Source organism: Thermobia domestica, chromosome 1 (genome assembly GCF_964235325.1).
Source record: "Thermobia domestica chromosome 1, izTheDome1.hap1.1, whole genome shotgun sequence".
Classification (NCBI taxonomy): Eukaryota; Metazoa; Arthropoda; class Insecta; order Zygentoma; family Lepismatidae; genus Thermobia; species Thermobia domestica.
In genome coordinates, this window is record NC_137454.1 from 118,572,455 (window position 1) to 118,597,354 (window position 24,900).

At 36.3% G+C, this 24,900-nt stretch overlaps 1 protein-coding gene across 2 annotated transcripts in view; it reads left to right on the forward strand.

Moving 5' to 3' along the window:
- LOC145688342 (E3 ubiquitin-protein ligase RNF38-like) overlaps positions 1-24,900 on the forward strand; it is a 131,903-nt gene that overhangs the window by 39,679 nt on the left and 67,324 nt on the right. For both annotated transcript variants that reach the window (XM_081762491.1, XM_081762482.1), the window contains exon 6: positions 14,332-14,473. In XM_081762491.1, coding sequence (XP_081618617.1) covers positions 14,332-14,473 — 142 coding nt within the window. The remainder of the gene's footprint in view (positions 1-14,331; positions 14,474-24,900) is intronic.

The window sequence follows — 24,900 nt, forward strand, 5'->3', positions numbered from 1 at the left end:
TAAATTGAGCGGAAACACCTGAGTTTGATGATTACGTCACATGGGCTGACGACATTTTTACGTCCGACACAGTTGCAATTAGATTTTCGAATTGATACTTTCCACATTACTTTAATACTATACGGCCATTGCAATACAAGAGATTTAACTAGAACGGTATACTACATTTTCATTAATTAATAGGTTTCAATATTCCTGAACAAACATACATGAATGCACGCAATTTCTCATTTCATGTCTAATAATACTCATAAATGGATACATTTTCACTGAAAAGTTCTACATTTGCCGTGAGGTTTAAATAACTTCTGCTACTAGAAACGATTAGAAACGCTAAATCGTTGTACAACTTCAAAGATTTCAAAGGGTCAGCCGTTTTGACACATTTAACTAAACGCAAATCAATAAGAGTTGATTCTAGGTGTTTGACAACAAGATTTTTGGCGACTAGCGGTAATAAAGCAACAATTTGTATTCTCGGATTCGGACCAGAGAATGCGAAAAGAACTGAAGGTCGTAACTCTTCATGATACTCAATTAAATTAGAGAGATAATGTAAAGACATGGTTTTGATGCCGTGAAATATAATTTCTGAACTATTCGCTAGGCTAGTCTGGAAATGTAATTCATACCATTTTCGGAATCGTAAGCCGCTTAGATTTTGAACAATTTCCTCTTGTTCTGTCAATCCGTAAGTGGGATTAAACAATTCAAATTTAGGCAAAACTGAACGTTGCGCAAGTAGGTACTTAAATGAAGAATCTTGCATGAGAACTTTGTCTTCTTTGTAGACAGGGTAATACAATTTATGATGTCCAAACATTTTGACAACTAATTTTCCTTTCTCTCTCTCTACTAAACTACTGAAATACGAACGAGTGACGAATAAATGAACGAACGAGTGGATATCGTCACAAACATAAAACAAATTGACTTTCTCTCAATGATCAATGACTTAAGTAATTAAGTTTTACATGAATCAAATAACTGCACTTCACTTAATGAGTTAAGAATTCTCACGCCTCCGTTTTTCTTTACTACTACTATTATACCTTCTTATTAATGTTACTAGGAAGAAGAAAGAAACTTCACCAGTTGAAAGAAAACAGATCGTTCTTCGAAAGGTTGCGGAGGGAAACAACTATTTCGTTCCGCTATTTTCGCTGTTTTTTTTTTTTTTTACAGCCGTGGGTTGACGGCGAGCGCAAAAGGAAAGGCTTTCTGTCCAAAAGATTGAAAACTTCCTGTCGCGGTCAATTTTCTACCCTATTTTCTTTCTAGGTGTGAACCTTCTTTGATCTTGTTTTTCTTTATTTACAACTACCACGGGGGGGTTGGAGAATAAACGAACAAGATGTTTCTGTGAGTGTTATCTTAGCTTAAAAGATTGGAACAATAAGTTCTGCAATGAAACTATACCTAACTCTCTTTTTAAATTTGTAAAAGAATGTAAGATTACGTTTACGTCAACAAAGCAAAATGAGAGATTTGTTGTGTCTCTAACAAACAACTATCTTGTGATTTAAAAATGAACAAAATCTTTTGAATGAGGTGTGCAAACTATTCAAAAACACACAAATTAACTTGATTTACTTTGAAACACACTTTCCTTAAATTTTAACTAAAATTACAAGATTAAATCAATACAGTGTAACAATTTACAAGATAGATTAAATTTTTCGCTATCACAAGCTGTTACCAAAATTTACCAAAATTAACAGAATTTACACTTGTGATGCAGGTTCGCATGTCACGCGCTGCCATCAATTTTGTCGCGGCGGTGACATATCCCTTCCGCTTGCCACCAATTCTGTCGCGGCCACGAACGGTCTCAAGGGGAAGCTTAGACCTTCGTGGTGGACTGGTAGGATTCTCAGTGTTAGAAAGTTGTAGAACACCGATTCTATCATTTGCATTTAAAGAACAACGAATAGTTTGTTCACGCTCCCAAGTAAGCTCAGGTAGAATTCAAAATATAGGTTTTATATACATGAGCGCTTAACTAATTTATGGGCGTACTGACAGGGTGTGAAGACACCGATATAGAGAACGATAGCCAAGAACAACAAGTATTTATATACCGCCAGAGGATAATTATATCACAACAAGAATAATTCATATAAGGGCCACGATTTATGTGGGCCAGGGTTCGAATCTCAATGTAGCCACCAATTTATGTCAGCGGGTACATATCCCAACGATTCAGTTATCAAATTATGTGCGTGACGCGAGGTATCGCATGTCACAGGCCGACAACAATTATGTCGCGCGTGCACATTCCACCAATCTGTCACCAAAGTATGTCTTGGTGGAGGAGGTTGTTATTAGTACAATAATAATGAACAATAGCAAGAGGTAGCCTTGAAAAAGGCTGTTTATATTGATAGCAAGAGGTAGCCTTGAAAAAGGCTGTTTATATAGGGACTTTAAATTAGTCCGAGTCAAAGAGGAGCTATGCAGCTCGGATGATAGATGGTTAAATGACATACAATTTCAATAACAACCGAGTGAAGGCGCAAAGGCGCAGATGTCCATCTCAAGCAAACAGGCTATCGAATGACCACTCGTCAAGGGGACAGCTTTAGGGTCCCGGAACAATACAGATAACAAAAGCAAGGCGGTTTTCGTCTGAATGAGGACGAGTGAGGTCAGTACGCAAAAGAACAATAATTACGAGTATTACGATATTAGCGAGAAGGCGTCAGCGAGTTGGAATACCACTGCTATCAGCCAGTTCAGAATACTTAGCAAATTAGCATATCAAAGACATATTATATCATTATAATTAGACACGAGATTGCTGCTCGAATTAAAAGAGATCTAGGAAATCAAAAGTAATTAGCAATTCACACAAACGATATTTAAGCAACAAAAGGTTTCAAAGTAATTTTGAAACTACTTGGGAGGTGATCCCCTTTACAGTTAAGCGACTTTATGAAAAGATAATGCAAATGACAGTTACATGAAAACATTAAATAAACAGTGATAACCCACCTGAGGTCCGTGGTCCTACCTCCAGGCACTCTAAGTCGAGATGGGAAGACTCCGGGGCTATCTTCGACGCTGCTGTAGCCGTTTCGTACGCACCAGGTAGCACAATCACTTAAAAGCACTAAGAACACTATTACGAGAAACTTACTTGTACTTCGAGCGGCTGAAATACAAGAACAGGATAGACGGACGATGATCAGGACTTCATGTAAGACGATGTCGTCACTGAGCTTCGTACGGGATTAGAAGTCTTCGGAATATTTGGGACTTCGCACAGGCTGGTCTTCTCCTGGATGGATGATGGAATAGAGGTGAGACGAATGGTGAATGCAGTTCCCAGTTTCGAACTACGTCCAACAGGATTTCATTCCACAGGTCATCTGCCTTCTCCAGTAGACTACAACATGGGCACGTCGATACGAGGCGTTAATATAGATATTGAGAAAGAATTATGAAACGTTCACCAAAAGGGAAGTATTGAGAATGTTTTTGGAATGACGTAAACAATGCAAGTTCGAGTTAGGAAGAATTTTATTAGCTGGCTCGAATAAGTCCGTAGACTGAATACATTACAGGGTGACTTTCCTACATGAGGTCTTCTACGTAACTCAGCGTTAGCACAGGTTAACGAATATTGTTTTAGGAAGCATTTAGGTACACAAAAGTTGAATTAATGAGAGATCTTAAAGAGATCCTTGTAGAGCCAATGTTCAGATTAGGTAAGCAGAATCTGAGTAGTAATAACTAAGTTTGTAGGTTGTCTGTATACTCACAGTGAGAACAGAGGTACTGTCCAGTTGAGCACTTAAGGTGGAATTAGTGATAACACACACTGCTCGTCTCCAATGATGGATCTTTACGAAATGTCCGTGGTGGAAGGAATACCGTCCTTACGCCGTATGATGGAAGTTAACAGTCACTGCTGACACAATAGCACAAGTCGGTGAGGGATGTAACAAAGTTTCTCCCGACCGAAGAACGGGCTATAACAAGAGTGTCAACGTTCCGGCGTAGTTCCAAGTTAGACTGTGGACGATAAGTCCATGCCTTGGAGTTTGATGGAACTTTACCCGAAGGAAGCAACAAGCGGAAGCTTGTGCCACTTCTAAAGGTGATCGGAATTCCCCCGAAGGGGGCAACGGGCGGAGGCCCGCGCCTCTTCGAAAACTCGATGATGATCCCCCGAATTGACGAATTGACTAATTCTACTCTCTCAAGAGAGATGTACTCACTTTTTGTTTGACCTTATCATTTTCACACGGCACTAGGGTAGGGACGTGTGAAGGCAGGGGTAAGTCAGGGTTTTACCTGATTGGATTTCGAATTATTTATTAAACGAATTTAAGTTTCTGCGACTGCGTAAGCAGGCGGAGGGCGTATCCTAAAAGCTTCCTGTACATGGAAAAATTTACTGATACAAAAACCCTGATAACCTGAGAAGGTTAACATTTGACCTCATGTGTACAAAGAGTCAATTTTAGTTACAGATAGTACAATTTACTGAGACAATTTTAATTACACCGTGACTCTCCAGACACATTATATTTTCAATAAAATTTCAAGAGTTCAAAAGTTCAAACTTTGCAAGTGTGCTTTAAAAATTAACGACTTATGTCTGTGACAATTTATATTACTAAAACGTCCAAAAACAGAGTGAATAATCAAATTTATAATCGAACACTTGTGGTCGTATTACGGGAAGATGAGACTCTGTGTCATAGTTATTGAATATATGGTTGACTAACAAAATAACCTTTTTAACCTTTAAGTTAACTAAACGAATTTCATATTAATTCTGTCGTTTCTATTTATTTAAGATTTTGATAACCAAAAAGTAGGAATCTATTACTTTCCTGTAGTAGAAAATATTATCTTCTCTAGACGAGAAAGGTTATAGTTTAACTGATTCCTGAGCAGACAGTCAGCTGGCTGGGAGGGATGAAGCAGACATAGTATTTCATCCAACAAAAAAAAATAAAGACAGCGGGAGGAACTTGAATGCGCGAAGAGAATGACTAACATTTCCCTGCTCTCTCGTTCTTCCTTGTTTTAAGATTTAAGGAAAAAAATAAACTTGTCTACGCAATTAGAAAAATAATTGTCGTTAATTGTTTGAGTAATTGTGGAGTGTGGCAAAAATTTTGGCGCCAATTGAGATGGCGCGTGTGGCACACTACAATGGTTACTCGTATTTGAGTTTGTGTGTTTCATTGTAATATGTTTAAGTTTGCAAAGAGGTTTGTTTGATACGTGCGTACGAGTTTACGAAAGTAGCTGACAAAGTTGTACCTAGGTATATCAGTGTATGCATTGGGTCAGTATTCAGTAGATAACCTGTATAGTGGGTCAGTATTCAGTGGACTAAATTAATCGGACTTTGATCTTTAAATGTGGGATAAGTCTATAGATACCAAAGTGTACTTTCTACTTTGTGTTTATAACGCAATATTTATTAATTATTATACATTTATAGATACATACTTAATCATTCTCCATCAATAATTATACATTTGTTATGATTTAATTATGATAATTTCGATTCGTAACTCTATAAACATTTGTTCTTATATTAAAATTATCTGTATATTAAAAAACGATGCAGCAATTTTCGAATAGTATTTATCGTAAATAAGTTCAAATGAAGTTGCAATCTCTCTCTCTCTCTAGTCATTCTTTGAGCAAAATTTCTGTATGTTTTGTCAATGCCTATATGAAAGGTGAAAAGTTTTATAAACCGAGATTCCTTCAGATAAGACTTGTAAAAATATTTTGTATCTGGAATGCAGCTTTTGAGAGAGGAGCACAAAAAGTAGTCTGAGGATTAGAGGGTGCTTTTCTAGCACCCCCTTCCAAGAACGTAGGTATCGATATTCCTTGTTTTTCGGGTTTTGGAACTAGGGAAACAAACAAATTGCTTCATATTAATGGTTCATTTTCACGTGTTACATTAAATGAAGGAAACTGATTCAAGCGATCGATCATATTTCAAATTGTGAGTTTGAAATATTGTGCATGTTGATACTAACTTAAACTCAAATTTGTGGCTTAGTCGGTAGGGTGATTACCTCGGGCCAAATTTCCTGTGTTCAAACCATGAGTGTGCGATATGGATTTGTAGTGAATAAACACCGAATGGGCTGGTTTTCTCTGGGTTCTTAAGTTTTGACATTCCTTTCGTTCTTACATTATTATTTCAGTAATTACTATCTTGTTAGTTAGACTTTAAATTAGTGATTTAATATGAAGCATAAGTGTTAGGTCTGTCAACAACTGTAAGGTACCTTGGGGAATTGCGAAACTACGAATTTGTAATGAGTGACTTGTTTCACCCATGTAAATATTCCAGGACATGATTTGTTTTTTCTCAGGAATAAGCTCTTCTCTAGTCGCTTCGCTTTCTGGCGTGGAAATTTAGTTTATTTTCGCGATAGTATTCGTTTGCTGGAAAATGTAATTTTGTAAACATTCAAATACGTGAACCTAAAATGAATAAATAGGAACCTGAGAATGAGTGTGTACGCTTTACTATCATGTATTAAGTGCGCGATCGTGTTCCATTGCTTACGTGTTTAAGTTCGGTTTTTAGAAACAATGCTTTAAACGCCTAGACTAAACACAAATACTGAATGTATTCCTATAGGGAAAAGAAGTATCAAATACAGTTGATTTATTCAACGGATGGAGGATCGAAACGGGGTACGTGGAAGAAGAAAAAATATTTAATGCAGTCATCAACAATATGCTTTCATTTACCACTGCATATTGTTGTATAGTAAGGCGGTTGAGAAGCGGAGGGGTGGAGTGTATAGTAGCAACCTTCTGCTGGTTTAGCGTGGTTGTTCCGAGTTGAGAGGCAGGGTCAAAAAATGGTGTTGTAAATATGGTGTGTTCATTATATCCAGTGTTTCTGTGCAGATAACAAGCATGCCAGTTTCCAAGTATTTCAAGACCATGTTGAATCAATCCTTCCTGGTTGTTAGATAATTCTTTATCATAAATTTAAGAAGTATCAGGTGACAAATTTTTGCTCTCTGCAACATTTGTCAGAGTGTCGTTTCACTGAGTAACATAGGACAGAAAGCGGTAGCTGGTCATATGAAAGGCAAAAAGCATTCAGATGGCCACGTTCATTTCAATATTAGGAACAGTTATGCCTTTGTGATTTAAGAAAACAAACCAATACCTTCTGACTTCGAGTCCCATCCTATTTGTACCTCATCTGTACAGAACTTAAATGTTTTTGGTGATGTTACGTGCTTAAATATAGATTCTACGATGCAAGTGCTTAAGAGTTCAGGGCGAAACAGATTAATTTACAGGGATTCTTAGTAAAAGATAGCATTATAGAAGTAGAATTATGATGATGTGTTCAAATTGTAATGACAATGCACACTGGTGCTAAAGATGTAAAAGTGTTGTTTATGCCTTCAGACAGTGAAATTGCCGCGAAATGCAGTTGTAACGTTACAAAATAGCATACACTTTGAGTTATCTAGAGTTTCTGACCTTTTTATCGCTTCCAAAGAGACTCTTTCATCCTTGAAACTTAAAAGTTCATTCAGATTTTAATGAACGGCCAATTTACATTTCTGCGTATTTTCAAGTCAGATATCAAGAGTGCAAATGATCCTGTAATACTTGATATAAGAAACTCTGAGTTACTTACTTTACGTGGAGCATGTAATGCTGCAATTGAGGTAACGAACTGGAGAATCGTTGAATTTCTAAGAACTCTGCATATCTAATTAAGCCTGTTCCAGCACGCCGTGCGGAGTACAGTCGTATAGAGGTTCAGAAAATTTTCCAGTGAAATTTTGTTCTTCGTTGGCTTGAAAATGGTAGTGTCGCCAAGCGAGCCATTGACATTTATCCATATCTTCTGCTGTATATTCAACGTGTCAGGAAGGACAAGGAAGTTCTGAACTCTCAGATCGTGTCCGGTATGTTGGAAGAAGATAAAATGCTTATTATTTTTTCAAAGCTCTTATTTCAGAAGTAGAACCTTTCCGTACTGAAATTCAGAGTAACTCTCCTTTTAGTCCATTTCTTTACAACATTAGATCGGACGCGATAAAAATGTGATGCAAAATAAGTTTGTGAAACCAAAAGTTCTAATTCTTCTAGTTCATGTATACGAATTGATGTGGAAAATGACGAAAAGTTACTTCCTGTGAAAATCAGTGATATTGGTTTTGCTACATGTAAAGTAGCCCAGTACCCAGCGCCTCTATCATTCTCTTTTTTAGGGTAGACTTTAAAAGTGGTACACAGGAATTTTGCACTTTCGCAATCACTTTTTCTTGTAAAGTTCTTCCTTTGTTGAGTAGTAATAATTACAGCTTCAAATACTAAGTTCTTAGATATTCGATGGTTTGTTGGTAAGATTATAGGAACTCAGAGACCGAGCGTCTTAGGGTAACAAGGCCCAAGATTCTTGAGGCCAAGTGGTATATGTAGGTACTTCTCAGAGACCGAGAATCTTAGAGAATGGTAATAAGAATATTGCGAGGACCAAGCGTCCAAGCAAAGGGAAGCTCTCAAAGACCAAGCGTCCTAGAGAGTAGAGATGACGATCAGTCGATGAAGATTGATACCTTCCGCGGTGCTGTGGTTCTCTTTATCCTGAATTGTTGCTGACTTTATTCATCTTTGTTACTTGACGTTTGTTGACGATGGTTGACGACGTCTTCGTGGTTGTCATCTGAAGTTGTTTACTGCCAGCACGTGGTGTTGGGAACACGTGCAGATTATGACAATGTACTTCCTTTAAGAAATGTCAACCCATAACGAATTTGGACATTTTGGATTTTGGCCAAAATTGCTGAAAGTACAGTGAAACCTGTGAACTTGGCCACCTGCTTATCTTGGCCTAGTTCGTCTTGAACCTGCATTTCCCCATAAGACATTCGTTACTTACTACTATATAAGTTGGCCACCTGTCTATCTTGGAAGTTGGTCACACTGAAGTAATGTTTATCCTATGATGATAATGATATATTTACCTGCGTATCTTGGCCACGCAAAATACCGTTTTGTTATTTTCTTAACTCTTTCGTATTCCCATATGAGAAGCAGATGTTCTGTATTTGTGACTGGAGAAAAGAAGCAAGGATTCCCGCGATTTGCTCTTGGAGGTCAATGGCCAGAACACTATCCTGAAAAAGGGGTGGTGAAGGAAGATGTGAATAAGAAAAAGCACGTACAGGAATTCAGGATATGGTTGTAATATTTGTTTACCCTGTCTGTATTGGTAAAATCATTAGCTATATCAGCTCCTCTCATCAGTGGGGAGCTTTAGTAATTCTGGAAAATTCTCAAGGTTAAAACCAACCATCTCAATTGTCAACTATTGGCACCTGTTGGCTTCTCAAAAGATAGCTGAGGTTTTGAGATATGAATTCCCTCAAGATTTTCTCAAAACATCTTTTGCTCCGAGGGAAACACTTCTAGCTCATTAACAAGAGGTAGTTAACTACAATATTAGAATGTGCATATCTGCCAAAAAGAACAAAAGAAATACGTCTAGAATGAACCACCATTCAGTAACAACTAAAGAGAAGTTATATAAATTGCATATGAATTTCTCAGTTTATAACTTAGCTTTTCTTGTTTTCAATCTGAATAAATCAGTGTGCTATAATATCAATTTCAATAAACTGCGTACATACGCTTCTATTTCATGGTTGTTTGTGTTATTGTGTTTTCAATCCGAATAATCCAATACCAGACTAGTTTTCAGCAAGAGAAAGGCATGCACATATATTAAACATACTATAGTAATATTTTCTAGTACTGTATATTTTTATGATTACTCTATATACTGTACATTATTTATAAGTAGCTCTCGTGCCACTGCTTATTAAAATTTTACCATCAAGTAATACTAGAAATCCTATTCTAAAAATGCACCAATCACACTTATTTTCTGTAAGTTGGCCACCTGCCTAAGTTGGTCACTTTTTGATGGAACCGATGGTGGCCAACATAGACAGGTTTCACTGTATCTACAGAAAAATTGTTCTTAAACTTCCAGAGAAGGAAGTTATCTTTAAATTAGAAATAGATCTTTTTCGTATTTGGAAGTGTGCTGGTTCACGGAAACTTTTATTCATGCGTTGAGTGTTCAAAATAAAGGAAAGTAATCGAGATATTATTTCTTCTCTTCAGCATCCTGTCACTGTACCAAAATTTAATTTCTTTCTTGCGGGTCGTGGTTCAATGAGTATCTTCTTTCGCTCTTTCTACAGTGAAAAATAACTACAAACTAGAACATAACAATCCTCCCTTGCCCCAGTGGCGGTCGTGACCCCTGAAACGAAAGGATAGTTTGGTGGGTGATGTGTCTAATATGTTTTCAGAAGTATCAAAGGTCTTGTGAAAGACTTGATTCCCGTGATGAAAACAAACTCGTATTCCAAGTTTACAGTCTTGTTTTAAACAAAAACATTAAAACTCGAAAGAAATCACAGAATTATTCTTTCCACAAACATGAACATAATATCGAATGAAGAAAGTGAACAAAGCTTAGGTTATAAGCTTCTTTTGAATTACGAGATACAGGGCCTACTAGCACGAAAATGGCCAATCATTAAAGTGAATGGAAATAAGAGGTGTTGGAGTGCAAGGCTCGTTTCGAACATTGCATATAACGTAACGTATTTAGTCACCAAGCATTCCCCTAGTTTTTTAAAGAATAACTATACTGGTTAATATTAACTTCAAAATGAACAGTTGACGAAGGAAAATACGAAATGGGAAATTTTCTTTTTCTTTAAAGATTGAACTGTCAGAATTGGAAATATATTATTTCTGTCAAGCTTCTAGCGATTTTCTTCCAACTCTTTCGCAATCAAGCTTAAACTAAAATGCCAGTAATTCCTTTACCTTTCCTCTACATGTTCTTTTCCTACACGCAGTAGTGTATCGAGCTCCAGGGTCAAGCGTGGAAATTGGACCTTCCGTACCTTCCCATCCGTGTATTAATCTTATTTCAATTATGTCGTTTTCTTTCTGCTTCTTAGTTAAATGTGGTTGTGACTTGACTTTGGAGAAAAAACTAACTCACTTTGTAGCCTATGAATCTAAAAAGAATTATCTAGAACTACCTTTACGAAAGCTGTTCACTGACCCTATTTTTAGCCAACTTGATCCATTTCTACACATTTTATTACAATTTCTCTCACATCTATCTTGTCTTGCAATGATATATTTCTCTTCGGGTTTCCAATCAATATTTCTACTATCTACAAAGAACTTCTGTCTTGCAGCCTAACTACATGACACACTCTTAGCTTTAATAATCGTAACAATATAAGTAAACGGTACAAGTCCTGAAAGTTCGATAATTTCTCATTCTCACCCCTCGTTGAGACGATTATTCACCTTAGGATTTGTTTTCAAATACTTTCACATATATCAAATAACTCTTTAACTCACTCACTCTGTGGCCTATGAGACCCGGAGGCTCAATGCCTCGTTCACAAAAGCTCTCCACTGACTTCTATCCTTAGCCAACTGGATCCAGTTTCTACTTTGTTTTCCTATCTCTGCGAGATCCATCTTAATATTGTCCTCCCATCTGCGCCTAGGTCTTCCTAATGGTCGTTTTCCGATTGATCTTCCAGTCAAGACTTTGAAAGCGTTTCTACTTTCTTCATCCTTGCACCATGACCTGTCCACCTAAGCCTCCTAGACTTGATGACCCTAACATGTTTGGTAAACTGTATAAATTATGTAGTTTGTCGTTATGAAGTTCCCGCCATTCCCCATTCCAGTTTCTCTTGAATCCGAATATTCGTCTCAGGATCTTGTTCTCAAATACGTTTAGTCTATGTTTTTCTCTCAGAGTAAGCGACAATGTTTCGCAACCATGATTATCGTTTTATATATTTTAAGTCAAATTCCTCGACAGAATTCGCGACAACATGAGATTTTGAACTGAATAATAACACGAATTCCCTGCTTTCAGTCGACATTTAATTTCTTCGTGGATTTGATTTTCGTGTGTTAATATTGACCCTAGATATTTGAAAGTATCCACTTTGTCAAAAGTACTGTTTAGTATTTTAACGCATCCATAATTTGCCGTATTACGGTTCCGACGCACTTCCATGTATTTAGTTTTCTCTGCATTTACTTCTAAATCCATGTCCCTGCAAGCGTTTAATAAGATCTCTGCATTTCTTTCTATTGTTCTCCTATAATCCCCTATTAAATTTACATCATCAGCATATGCCATAACCTGGTGAATATCATTTAACTCTAGGCACTGGTTGCTATCTTTGTTTTTCCTTATAGCGTATTCCAGAACAAAGTTTAATAATAATGGCGACAATGCATCTCCTTGTTTCAGGCCATTTTCGACGTGAAAGCCCGTAGACAAATATTTTCCTATCCTCACTTTACTTTGGGATTCATTTAAACATATCTTAATCTAATTAGCTTTCTCGGTATTCCAAGTTCTGTAAGAACGTTGTATAATGTTTCTCTCCTAACCGAGTCGTAAGCCTTTCTAAAATCAATAAATAGTTGATGTACGGGGGTATTGTATTCCCACTTCTTTTCGACTATTTGGCGAATGGTAAATATTTGGTCGATAGTCGATCGATTTCGTCTAAATCCGCAGTGATAATCTCCAATCATTTCATCTGCGTATGGAGTCAGTCTTGCTAATAGAATATTTGAAAGAATTTTATAGGACGTTGACAGAAGAGAAATGCTTCGATAATTATGTTATATATATTATGTTATGTTTCTCACACTTTCACCAGCTTTTCTTAAACCAATAATCTGCCACTTAACATTAATTGAAACAGTACCTTTCGCCATTTCGAAAGAAACACTGTCCCTGTCTTCGTTGTCTTATGTAAACAAGTGTAAATCGACTGCCCATGCGTTGGCCTGCAGTTGATAACAGATGGCAGCCATCAAGTTTATGAAATTGTACGACAGATGGCAGTTTTATCGGCTTGTAGTAAAAACCCGTGAAAATCAGATTTTTGCGACAGATTCTGAAGCTTAAAAATTCGATTTATGTTAGAATTACTTGCACACGGATAGATTCTTTCCAAAAAAGATTTTGCTATTTTGTCACACCTTCTTACTTAAGAATTGCGTTTTTTTGTTTGATATTAATCCATGACTTCGGCTCATAGACATGACTTTGTTCATCTTCGGGAAATTATCCAAAAGTAAAAAATGCCGCCTAAAGTCGGGGAAACCACCAAACCAATTCAAAGGAGTGTTTCTTTGTGTAAAATGACTTGTTCTTTCAGAATTCGTAACTATTTTTTTCAGTAAAACAACAAATGTGACTGTAACAGTCGAAAAACAGTTTTTATAAGGGTAGTCTTATGTTTTTTAGCACTACAATATATGTAGAAAGAACAGTCTGATATCTTAACTGAGAGCTGTCTTGTGCTATATGATCAGCATGTAACTGGAGCTATGATTTAAAAACATTAAATTTTATTTATATTACGTAAGGCATTAATTTTATTCTGTCAAAGTTTGCATTACAAAGAACTGATTATTTATTTATCAGATTATTTATTATCATTATGTAGGTATAGTTCAGTTTCAAACGTCATTTTATTTAAAAACACTTCTATCGTGCTACGACATAACTGTACTCAAAAATAGGAGAAAGAAATTATGTAAATAAATTTAGATATTCTATAAATAAAAAGTGTGATACGATACAATGTAATTCAAATACGATTTAAAAGTACAAAGAGGAAATACCCGTGAAATTACTACTAATAACAATATATTATTAAACATTATATTTACTTTTAACGTAACTAATAGTATATGTGTTTATCACATCATTAAAACACATCATGTAGATACTTATATCTAAAAGATAATCTTGATTCATATTTAAATGTGAAAATCTTATTTTAAATTTTAAGAATTTTGAAAAACCTGAGTCTTTTCTTCAAATTTTCTTGCAAAAATTCTACCGGATTTGAACTTGACTTCGTTTTCTACAATAAGGTTTCCGGAAGTGAAGAAAACTCTTTGAAAAAAAAAAAAAAAACCCTTTTGTGAGCGTCTGACGTTACGAGTATACGGTAGACAGGTGCTTCTTAGCCAAAATGGAAAGTGAAGGGCACCTCAACGTTTACACCATTCTAGCGGATTATCGTGCGGCGTTAGAGCTCTATTTAAGATCGTAGCACTTCTTCGATTCCTTTTTCTTGGGTAGCTAATTAATCTTTTCAACAGTAATTAAAATATGATAGCTTAAGTCCTTGTAAATCATTCATGAATATTGTTAATAAGGAAATATTCGACAGTCTTGAAAGATAACCTAGACATTTTGGTTTGTTCTTTTAGTCCTCCTGTAAGAAGAAGCAGATTTCGGGAGCGTGCAGCAGTTTGGAGTCAAGATGGCTTTACACTACCTCATCCTTCATACCCGCCGAGTTCTTTAGCAAACAGTCCGCACCAACCTGGAATCATGCTAGACGTTAATCAGGTGAGTGTATCTTTCAATATTAAAATTCTGCCATTGTCATTGTAACCTGATCTGTATTAAGCTAAAAGAAATGCTACACAAAGAGTGAAAAGTGCATGACTGGATCGGAACTCGAACCCGGAATTTTCGGCGTACCATGCTGATGCGTTTGCGACTACGCTACCCAGTCCACTCTCTGTAATATTCACTCAGACCACATGGTTTGTACTACAACTTCCTGTTGTGCTTAGACAATCCAGTGTCCATACTCAGAACACCTCTGATGGTTGTATTATTATATTACCGATAGGAGGAAACAACCGACTTTTAACACTAAATCCTTTTTAGGTGCAAATTCAATGATACACAAAGTGAAACAGTGTACCATTGAATTCACTCTGTGTGTCATTGAATTTGCAGCTATAGAGGATTCAGTGTTAAAAATCGGTTATTTCCTCCTATCCATAATATAAAAGAGATGAATTTTTTTTAAAGCTGCATTTTTGTATTCAGAAAATTGAATATGTTTCACGTATTTACGCGACTAGACCGTTATTGGCGATCAAATACTTTAGCTAAGAAGTAGGCATTTGATTTTTACTTCGTTTGCCTTCGAATTTCGAAGAAAAAATAACGACTAAACTCTCGGCTACTGGATTCAGGCCTGAAATTTCGTGCACTATCGTAAGTCGAATTTCGTTGTTGCTTCTCTGACTTTAATTAATTATATTTCAAATTTTCTACAAACATTCCTAATAAATGTCATACACGTAATTGTGTGGAATAACATGCGGTCTCGTACTGATATTGCATGCATGTCAATCCCTAGCATTATGCATATTGAGTGCATATAGTTTGGTTGTATACAGTGAAGGAAAATTATGATCACGCAGTATTTTTTTTTTTCTTTCTTTTTTTGCACCTATCGGGAAAATATATTTGGTGTTTTCGTTTTCGCGATGGATAACATCAATTACTTTCTTAAAGAGAGAAAATGACGTTTATCGATAATAATTAATTGCACTTACCTTACTTGCGTTTAATGACGTTAAATCTGTACAGTTCGGTAGTTCTTACTACTACTTTTCCAAAAGAACAGGATTACTCACAAGCACATCTAGCTAATTCTTAGAAATTATATTTTACGCTTACGTATGGAATGTCGAATAAAGGTGAATTAAGAAAAAAAGCCAGTATCCCTTCATATTGGCATTTCTTGCAGTGAGAATTATTCTAGTGACACTGAAAACAACATACTCTTATCTTGAAGAAGAAGCATATCTTTATACAAACTTCTGGATTCTAGTATACTAATTGTGGCACTACTTACTGCATTAGGGAGCGTACATGCAGCAATGAAAATATTAAATTAAAACGTACTGATATTTGGTATTTGGATGATGGAACTATCGCTGATGAACCTGAAGTAGTTCTTTCAACTCTAGCACAAATAAATGAGAAGGCATCTGCACTTGGCCTGTATTTGAATTTTTCAAAGTGTGAAGTTGGTTTTCTTGGGTCAGACGAAGCCAAGTTCGACCTATTATTTAAAAAAAATTGACGAAACTGCCCCAGGAATAAGTCTCCTAACTAACCAGGAAGCTGAGACTCCACTACTGGAGAAATATGATCATATCCTTAAAATGGGTCTGGAGTCAATTTTAAACTGCTCCTTAAGCGACGAATCTTGGATTCAAGCATCCTTACGTGTGAGATTAGGGGGTCTTGGTATTCGGCGATCCGTGGATATGGCGATTCCTCCCTTTTTAGCGTCCTACCACGGATCTCTTCGTTTAGTCGAGGCTCTTCTTCCACAAGGTTACCACCTAGACCCAGATGGCACAGTTCAAGAAGGCTCTACCAAATGGAAAAAATTAACAGATACAGATCTTCCAGAAATTAACAAAAGAGGTTCTCAGGCATCTTGGTACACACCAATTGCAGCGCATTTTCATGAACTTCTCTTACAGTCAGTTATTGCTCCAGAGGATAAAGCGAGGATTCGTGCTGCCTCATCCATACATGCTGGGGCATGGTTGAATGCAATACCCTCCCCACCATTAGGTCTTCATATGATTAATGAGGCATTTCGAATCTTTATCGCCTTAAGATTAGGTGCAGATATTTGTGAGCCACATCGCTGTCCAGCTTGCGGGGATCAAGTTAACCAACGTGGCCTGCATGGCATTTCATGCATGAAGAACATGGGTAGACACGCTAGACACTCCTCTGTAAATGATATCATTTTACGAGCCCTTACCACAGCTGGAATTCCTTCCATGCGTGAACCTTCAGGATGTTGTCGTTCAGATAGTAAACGACCTGATGGCATGACATTAGTTCCTTGGTTGAAAGTCAAATCACTAGTATGGGACTTTACGTGTTCAGATACATTTGCCCATTCAAGTCTCCCTTTATCTGTTGTGAATGCTGGAGCTGTTGCTAGTCGTAGAGAAGTACAAAAGCAAAAGAAATATAACAACGTCCTTGATAAATTTATTTTTGCTCCAGTTGCCATCGAGACTATTGGTGTTTGGGGATCTGCAAGCCTTGATTTTATTAGAGAAGTAGGCAGACGCATTTCTATCGTTACTGGAGATATTCGTTCAACATCTTTCCCAATTCATCGATTATCTATTGCTATCCAACGTGGCAACGTGTCGTCGGTTCTTTGCACCTTACCACATGGAAAAGAAGTAGATGAGGTGTTTCTTCTCTGACACAAAGGACAACACTGAACATTTATACAACTGGAACACATACTATACAAATAAGGTATAATATCATTGGAATGCGTAGAAAAGCATACAGTAACACTAGATATAATGCCGTTGATAGGTGGTTTTCTACCCCTTCCTTTCGTTCGACTATCGAAATATATTTCCTGTTTACTTAATTATTTTTTTCGTAATTATTTCATAAATTTATTTAATGCAATTGTTACAATTTTACTCAAATTATTATATTTCTGTTATTCTGTTAGCAATTATTGTTCCGTTCCTTATTTATGCCTGTTGTTATTTTATTTGAATGTCGAATACTTTTGAATTGTAATAAATATATATATAAATTAAAACGTGTGATAACATTTATAGATAATAAAATATCTACACAATATTTACAAGAAATGTCTGATATTTGGATAAGGCCTTTTGTGCTAAAAATTCCTTAATACTGTATGAATATTTGAAGACTAATTTCCTGGAAAAATTAATCTTGTTGCAGAATATAACTCTTTAAAAAAACCTGTATATATCAGGGTGTCTATAGGTCACGAAAGTCATGAAGAAGTCACGAAATCAGAAAACGGTCATGAAAGTGAAGAAAAAGTCACGAAATTTAGCTTTTGAGTCACGATTTTTTTATCTGTACAAACATAAGTATAGACTAGAAAATATTTTGTTCTATAAAACGACAAAATTCACCACCAAATATGTGTATGGTCGGCTTTAGACGCTAGCAAAGTACGCATCTATCACATGCATGAAAATAAGGCCTAATTCGCACCCAAATTTTCTCTTGAGAATGTTGTGAAATTTTATTGTTTGGTAGAGAAAAGGTCACGAAATTTCATTTTGAAATTACAGTAGACACCCTGTATATGGAGCAAGAAACATTCACGTGTTTGAACTCTGCAATCAGGGATTTCCTTCGTTAGATACAGAATCAACAGTTCATATTCGTGGAAAGTTTTCGGATCTTGTAATAGGGTTTCTTGAAACTTAGATCTCTTCACTTAGTGACGTACACGTCAAACGCTACACATCGTGAATCAACCTGGTTTCCACGTTTTATAAAGCAATTTTGCAATTCACTATGGCCTATTGATCTTCCCAGGTCGCCTCTTATGGTTTCCAGCCACAGCTTCGCCCGCCTGTTCTTAGTTGTCTTTCGGCAGTGTCAGCTGCTCACATGTAATTAGAAAGAACATCACCTTTGGTTTTTCGATCACTGAATAGTTGCAATCCTGTCACAGTAATTGGTTCGCTGACAAAATGAGGAAGCAAATAGAGGAATACTATTATAAGCTATTACATGATTAAACAGAGAAGATAGACAGAAATTACTTACTTTAAGTAGACTGTTGTAAATAATTTATCAGTACAATATTATAAAAACTATTAACGTGCCAGTGAATTTGGTTTCTTAGACTTCAGTTATTGTGGCTGGGCTATATTAGTTTCGAGCAATAGTGATTTTTGTAGGCCATTATACAAAGTAATATAATGAAATTAGAATATTTTGTCGTCGATTTTAGATATATACACTAGTGGAAACTCATTTAAGGACCAGTGGTAATTCACGGATCTGGGTCAGAGTTTGTACACTCTTCCCCTAGGAGATGGTGATGATAGGTGATAATGATCCCAACATGGCGCCTGTATCACATCCCGAATGCATTATGTAAGATTTTCAAGAAATGTACAGTATTTACTTTACGTGGGACACCTTAGCAGCGAAACAAGTAGCTATTTCGGCAGGCAGCCAGTCGTATAGTGGCATACTTGGGTGGTGATCGTTGTTGGAACACGGCTGGGGCCGGACGCCGTCGTACCATGTCACATGTTCGATAGGACCTGTCAGGGGTAGAAGGAGAAAAACATGCCTGTCTCTCACACCAGAATACAAGATTTGGACCGTGTATGTCAATCGCAGACACGTTAGATTTTCTCGCTTACCTACACGTCTACGGAAACATAAAACTATCGCTGTATTCGGAAAAGAAACCACTCTTGTTATGAGATACAACCCCCTCCATTCACATCTCGACCCCACAGAAGACTATTAGCAATGAGATATCAGGGGTAATCTTATGAGAGGAACGTCGAAATGTAGCCCTTCTTCTAACTTTCGATTGCTTAATGTTCGTGTGATCATATGGGTATCGCGGTATTTTTGATTACTTTAATGGTTCCGTCCTGTGTGCTTGTATTCAAATAACTCCCTAGTGCTTTGCAGGAGCACGTCTCCTGTGGAAATCCTCCACCTCCAATCGAGTATGCCATCAACAAACCTTTAACACGTCAGCTACGCGATCAGCTGGCTTATTCTACGAAATAACAATCCAACCTCGCAGCCTCACACGGAAACATTCGAAATAGCTTAATTTGCACAATATGCGTTCCCTGGCATAGTTTTGTTATTGTAGACAAGGGCTGCGATCCACATACAGTAGGCGCTCTTTAATTCGCCACGTTAAGACCATGGCCATGTTGCATTAACGATTTTGCCGGCCTACCAAACGTCAATATAGTTTTAACGGGAATATCAAATATAAGTCACCCTAGGTAAAAATGCAAACTATTTTACGTGTTTACACACATTCTGAGTGTTAATTAGCACATGAAGGATTTGTGTTGGACCTTGAGAATATCTTACAGTACAGTACACTGTATGTACACAGCTGTGATATTATGCAGATGTAATATGTAACCCATTAGAAAGCAGAAATCACTGTACTGATATGGAAACTGACAGTCAGATAAACATTGTACGAACTAGAAAACTCGAGCAGCATAATGGCACGACCTGGCCGTCAAGGGCAGTGCCCGAATCCTTCCGAAGAAACTGCAGGTTCGGTGGCGCCAGATTATAGAATGTGCCGAACCGTAGAATGCCGAATGACAGAGTGTCTACTGTACATCACATATCGCTGTGTACACACAGCTGCACTCGCTTATCCGACGACGTACAAACTGCTATCGGACACTAATTTTATGTGCAAATTTCTTTCGAATCGGACGATGTATATCGGGATGTTCTTCAATACGTTTCCACGGTATATATTTACATATCAAAGTTAAGAAGGCGATTGAACACCTAAAGCAATAAATAATCCGTATTTGTACTTTAAAAATGACTTTTAAATATAATTTACTACTCCTTATCGCAAAATTTGTTAGCGGATTATGAAATCATTAATACCAGATATCTTTATTTATATCTTTTCTATTGTAGGGTGACCAGATTCTGACAAGCGAAAAGTAGGACATAAGTATATGTCTAATAGTATTTGATAGCCTTCTGCGTCGGTAATACGCAAATCCTTATTTCATTTAACGTTAACCTTGTAATTTAGCACAACAACAAATGTTTTCATGAATGACAAATACAAGATTAATTAAGCAATTTAAAGCAATTCGATTAAGTAACATAAAGGAGTCACTTTAATGAAAAAGGAAACTTTAATATGTTGAAGCGTAAAATTTTAACGAAACATAAAATTGCGGTTCATGTTAATTGTTATTTATCCATTATCTCGCTAACTTTTTCCAAAAATAATAAATTATTTTCATTAATATGTAACATCTGTTTACCAACTAAACATGAGTACAATGCTAGGTTACATATTTTTCGTTTGAATGTACAGCATGCAGTAACGTGCTGTTTTGCAAAATCGTCATGTAATCCACTACAGGTACAATTATAGTTACATTTGGTTATTATTAGGTGTTTAAGAGTTTGTTTTTAATTGAGATTTCTCATCAGTCCACACAAATTATTCATTATACAAAATATTCTTTCAGTCGGAGCATTTGTAGCAGAGAGGCTCATACTCATCATCATAGATATTCTGCCATTATTGGAGGTCACTTGCTGCAATTGAAAACCTTTCATGCTCCACAGTCTTCCGCTAACCTCTTCGTCTTCACGTACGATTTTTCTGTTTTTCAAACCTTCATTAATTGTTTGAAGAATTTGTATATACTGTAATATAAGCTGTACTATAATATTACTGTATATACTGTACTAATCACATTCATTACAATAGTTTCAGATTTTGTTCTTGTACACGAATAGTGGGATTCGAAGCACTTAATTGATAAGCTTAGAACCACAGACTGTTGAACAAAATCACTGTGTGAAACGCAAAAAATGCTTCTGCTGCCGCGAGCATTTGCTCCTTGTATCCGAAATCGTTACTTTGAAAAACTGTAGAAACCGTTGCATTGGAAGTTGCTGTACTAACTGCCAATTTATATTTTCTCGTTTTAAATGACGATCTATTTCAGATTTCCCACTCTTGGCAATGGAGAACAGCTGAATATTTTTCTCATCTTACATCACTGTCTTCCCTCTCTTAATGAATGGGTATAGAAATTATAGTGTTAAATTTAGAACGCATTTTCGTCTTGGAGGCATCTCAAAGAAAGACAAAAGTACAGTCAATGAATCAATCAAAATTTCTTGCAGGCGGCACCTCGTCTTCTCTGTTCACACCAATGTACTTAGACAAACAACACTACTGAAGGAAGCGAAAATACCCTGCACCTAAGTCGCACATGAGCGAATCAAATTTATTTGTATTATAATCAAATAATTTTATTTTTATTATAATTAATTAGCCACATAATTAACATTTGCGCGTGTGGTTTATTTTTATGAACGTATATTGAAACTTTACATAGGGTTAAAGACTTATTTATTTATTTATTTTTACTGATTTTCGGAGCATAGGTTTATTTTCAGGAATGAGGGAAAATTTAGATTGGCATGAGGAAATTTCTACTTAGTTTGCTTGGCATCACTGTCGTAGCTTGAAATAAAACATTTCCTGCCTTACCGACATCTCAACAAGGCCTTCTGAGTAAAAACAATGTTTTGCGAAACAATGATTTGTTGATTGTTTTCCTTTCCTAACAATAGTTTATTTAGGAATATTGGAAAACAGCGGTTTATCATTCAGAAAAAGTGCCTGTGATTCGAAATGTTGTGAATAATGAATGATTCATTAGAGTATTGCAACTGAGTTACATCTGGACATTTTTAAAAAGAAAGACATTTCTAGTTGTCATTACAACACGCAGGACAGCTCTGTGAAAAACAGTACTGTGCTGCGAAAATCAGTAAGTCTGGTTACTTTATTCTATTGTGTCAGTTGGAGAGAATTGTGTGCTACGGTGACATTTACAACTACTACGGGACACCCATGCTGTTTGGCCAGACAGTATCATAGGAGAAGGCAGCAGTTCTTTCAGTAGTAGCTGCAGCAATCATATTGATCGGTACGGCAGCTTGATATAATTTCAAACGTGGACAGTAGGAACGTTGTAATGTGGAAAGTACGAAAACACTAACAACAACAACATTTTTCTTCTTCTTCTTCATTATTATTTTATTATTATTATTATTATTGTTATTTTTCGTAGATTTGCCGGAAAGGAAAGAGGAAACTATGTACAATGATCTTCCGTAGAGTAAAATATCTCCCATTCGAATTTTCGGGAAAGGTGTATACCTTGAGAGGGACAATTGACCGAAAGTAACAATAGGTAGATAAACAAGAACAAAAGATTGCAAATAAGAACCTAGAACTTACGAGAAGGAAATGAGAGGAAAAATAGAAAATCTAAAAGAAGAGATGAAAGAAAGTAATTTACATTTGGTAGGAATTTATGATAAGTACGAAGGTAAAGAAATTACTAAGTAAAGAATATAATAATTTACATTCAGAAAACGAGAATAAACTCGAAATGATGTGGGAATAACTCGAATAAATATCTGGAAGAGAGGGTAATAATAGTACAATTAGTCTGTGATAAAGTTGTGTTAGAAATACTTTAGGGAAGGAGAAGGATCTGGTATTAGTATAGATCTACGCATCAACTGCTGCGTATACAATTGAGAAAGTACAGGAAAATTATGAAGAATAACTGAAGAGATGTTAAAGAAAATGAGGGAAAGGAAGATATGGAAACAGGATGGTGCAGAGGAAGATAAAAAATATATACAGGACTAATATGGGAATTACATAGAAAAGCAAAAGGGGAAAATTCTTGGAAAGAAAATGTTAAAAAGAAACTACGATGATAATTCAGTTTAAAAATGGACGAGCGAATGGAGTGATTAGGAAGATGAAAAGAAAGTAATTAGGTTTATGTGAGTAGAATGTAAGAATAATATAGATTTATGATATTGCTGGATGGATTTGAAAATACGATATACAAGATAAGGAACAGGGAGACAGTTAATATAGGTAGTACCAATTGAGTTTATTAAAAATAGGGAGAGAAGGGAGAAAATGACCCATTTCGTATTAAACTATATGAGACGAGAGATTTGGTCGTTAAGGCCACGGATAAGAGTAAGGAAAGAATGATAGCGGAAAGTGTAATTGGAAAGGGAGTTTGACGGAAGTTTTACTTCTAGTCAACACGATTAAATATTTATTTAGAGGAAACAATGAAGACAGATCTACGTAGAAATGGCTGTATTTCAATACAAGGTAGAAGGATTAGATATAGGATTTGTAGATGATATGGCTGTTGTTGCGGATCCTGATTCGAAATTTATGTTAGAAAGCGTGAGAGAGAAATGAAAAACAATAAATAATATCGAATAAAAATAAACGTTGAACAGACATATACAATGGTAACTGGAATATTACTGTCTGGTGGCCATTCGCGATGTTTCCCGATATTTGAAACTCTGGTAGTGTACACACCCTCCATAGCGCTACGCATGTATGGAATTGCAGTTGAATTGGGCGATTATTTTTGATTCTTTTTTGTCAGGAGTGCATGTGTAGTAGGTATCGAACTACGGTCATCTTTTATATACAGCCTTTGTAGAATAATAATAATAATAATAATAATAATAATAATAATAATAATAATAATAATAATAATAATAATAATAATAATAATAATAATAATAAAGCTTAGGTACAGTCCGCAGCAAAAAACCTGCAACATGAGCATGTAAGTTTATTATGAAACTACGTCTAAAAGCGCAGGGAATCAACATAACGTCTAAGTGGCATGAATCACGGCAGGAGAAACCTCGGCATCGTCCTCTGCACACTTATTTTGGAGCAAAAGACTTCGTCATTTCACAATAAACTTACATGCTTGAAACTTTTATTTTAAGAGGTTAGTGTGGGTTCTGAACCACATGGATCCCTCTGGAATTCGAACTCATATCTTCCTCATCGAGTAGGAACTCTAACCATTAGCTTGGTTTTATTTAATGTACAATGCAGCAGAAAGTATGATGGTTTTTATCCGCCAGCTCTGTCTCGCAGCTAATTCTAATAGTGAGAGATGTGACTGCCTAAGTCATGCATAATACCTGACAACATATAATAGATGAAAGTATTACACTAAGTAGAACAGGAAATATGACATAGGCAACTAATATGATGTAGAATCCCTCATAACTTGAAGTGCTGCAATACGACATGGCATCGAACGTAAGAGCTCTGGAGAGGTATTGAATTGCGCTGTACCAGTAGCTGCCTACAGTTATTTGGTATTCGCAGGTGGAAGATCTTTGGCACGAAGAGATCTCTCCACAACATCCAATACATGCTTGATAGGGGTTCATTCGTATTTGTCGAACATAGAGCCTTACTGGTACAGGGTGTCCACCCACCGGGGAAACCGGGAAATAGTCGGGAATTTCATGAACCGGAAAAAAGCCGTCAATTTCTCCAAAGAACCGGGAAA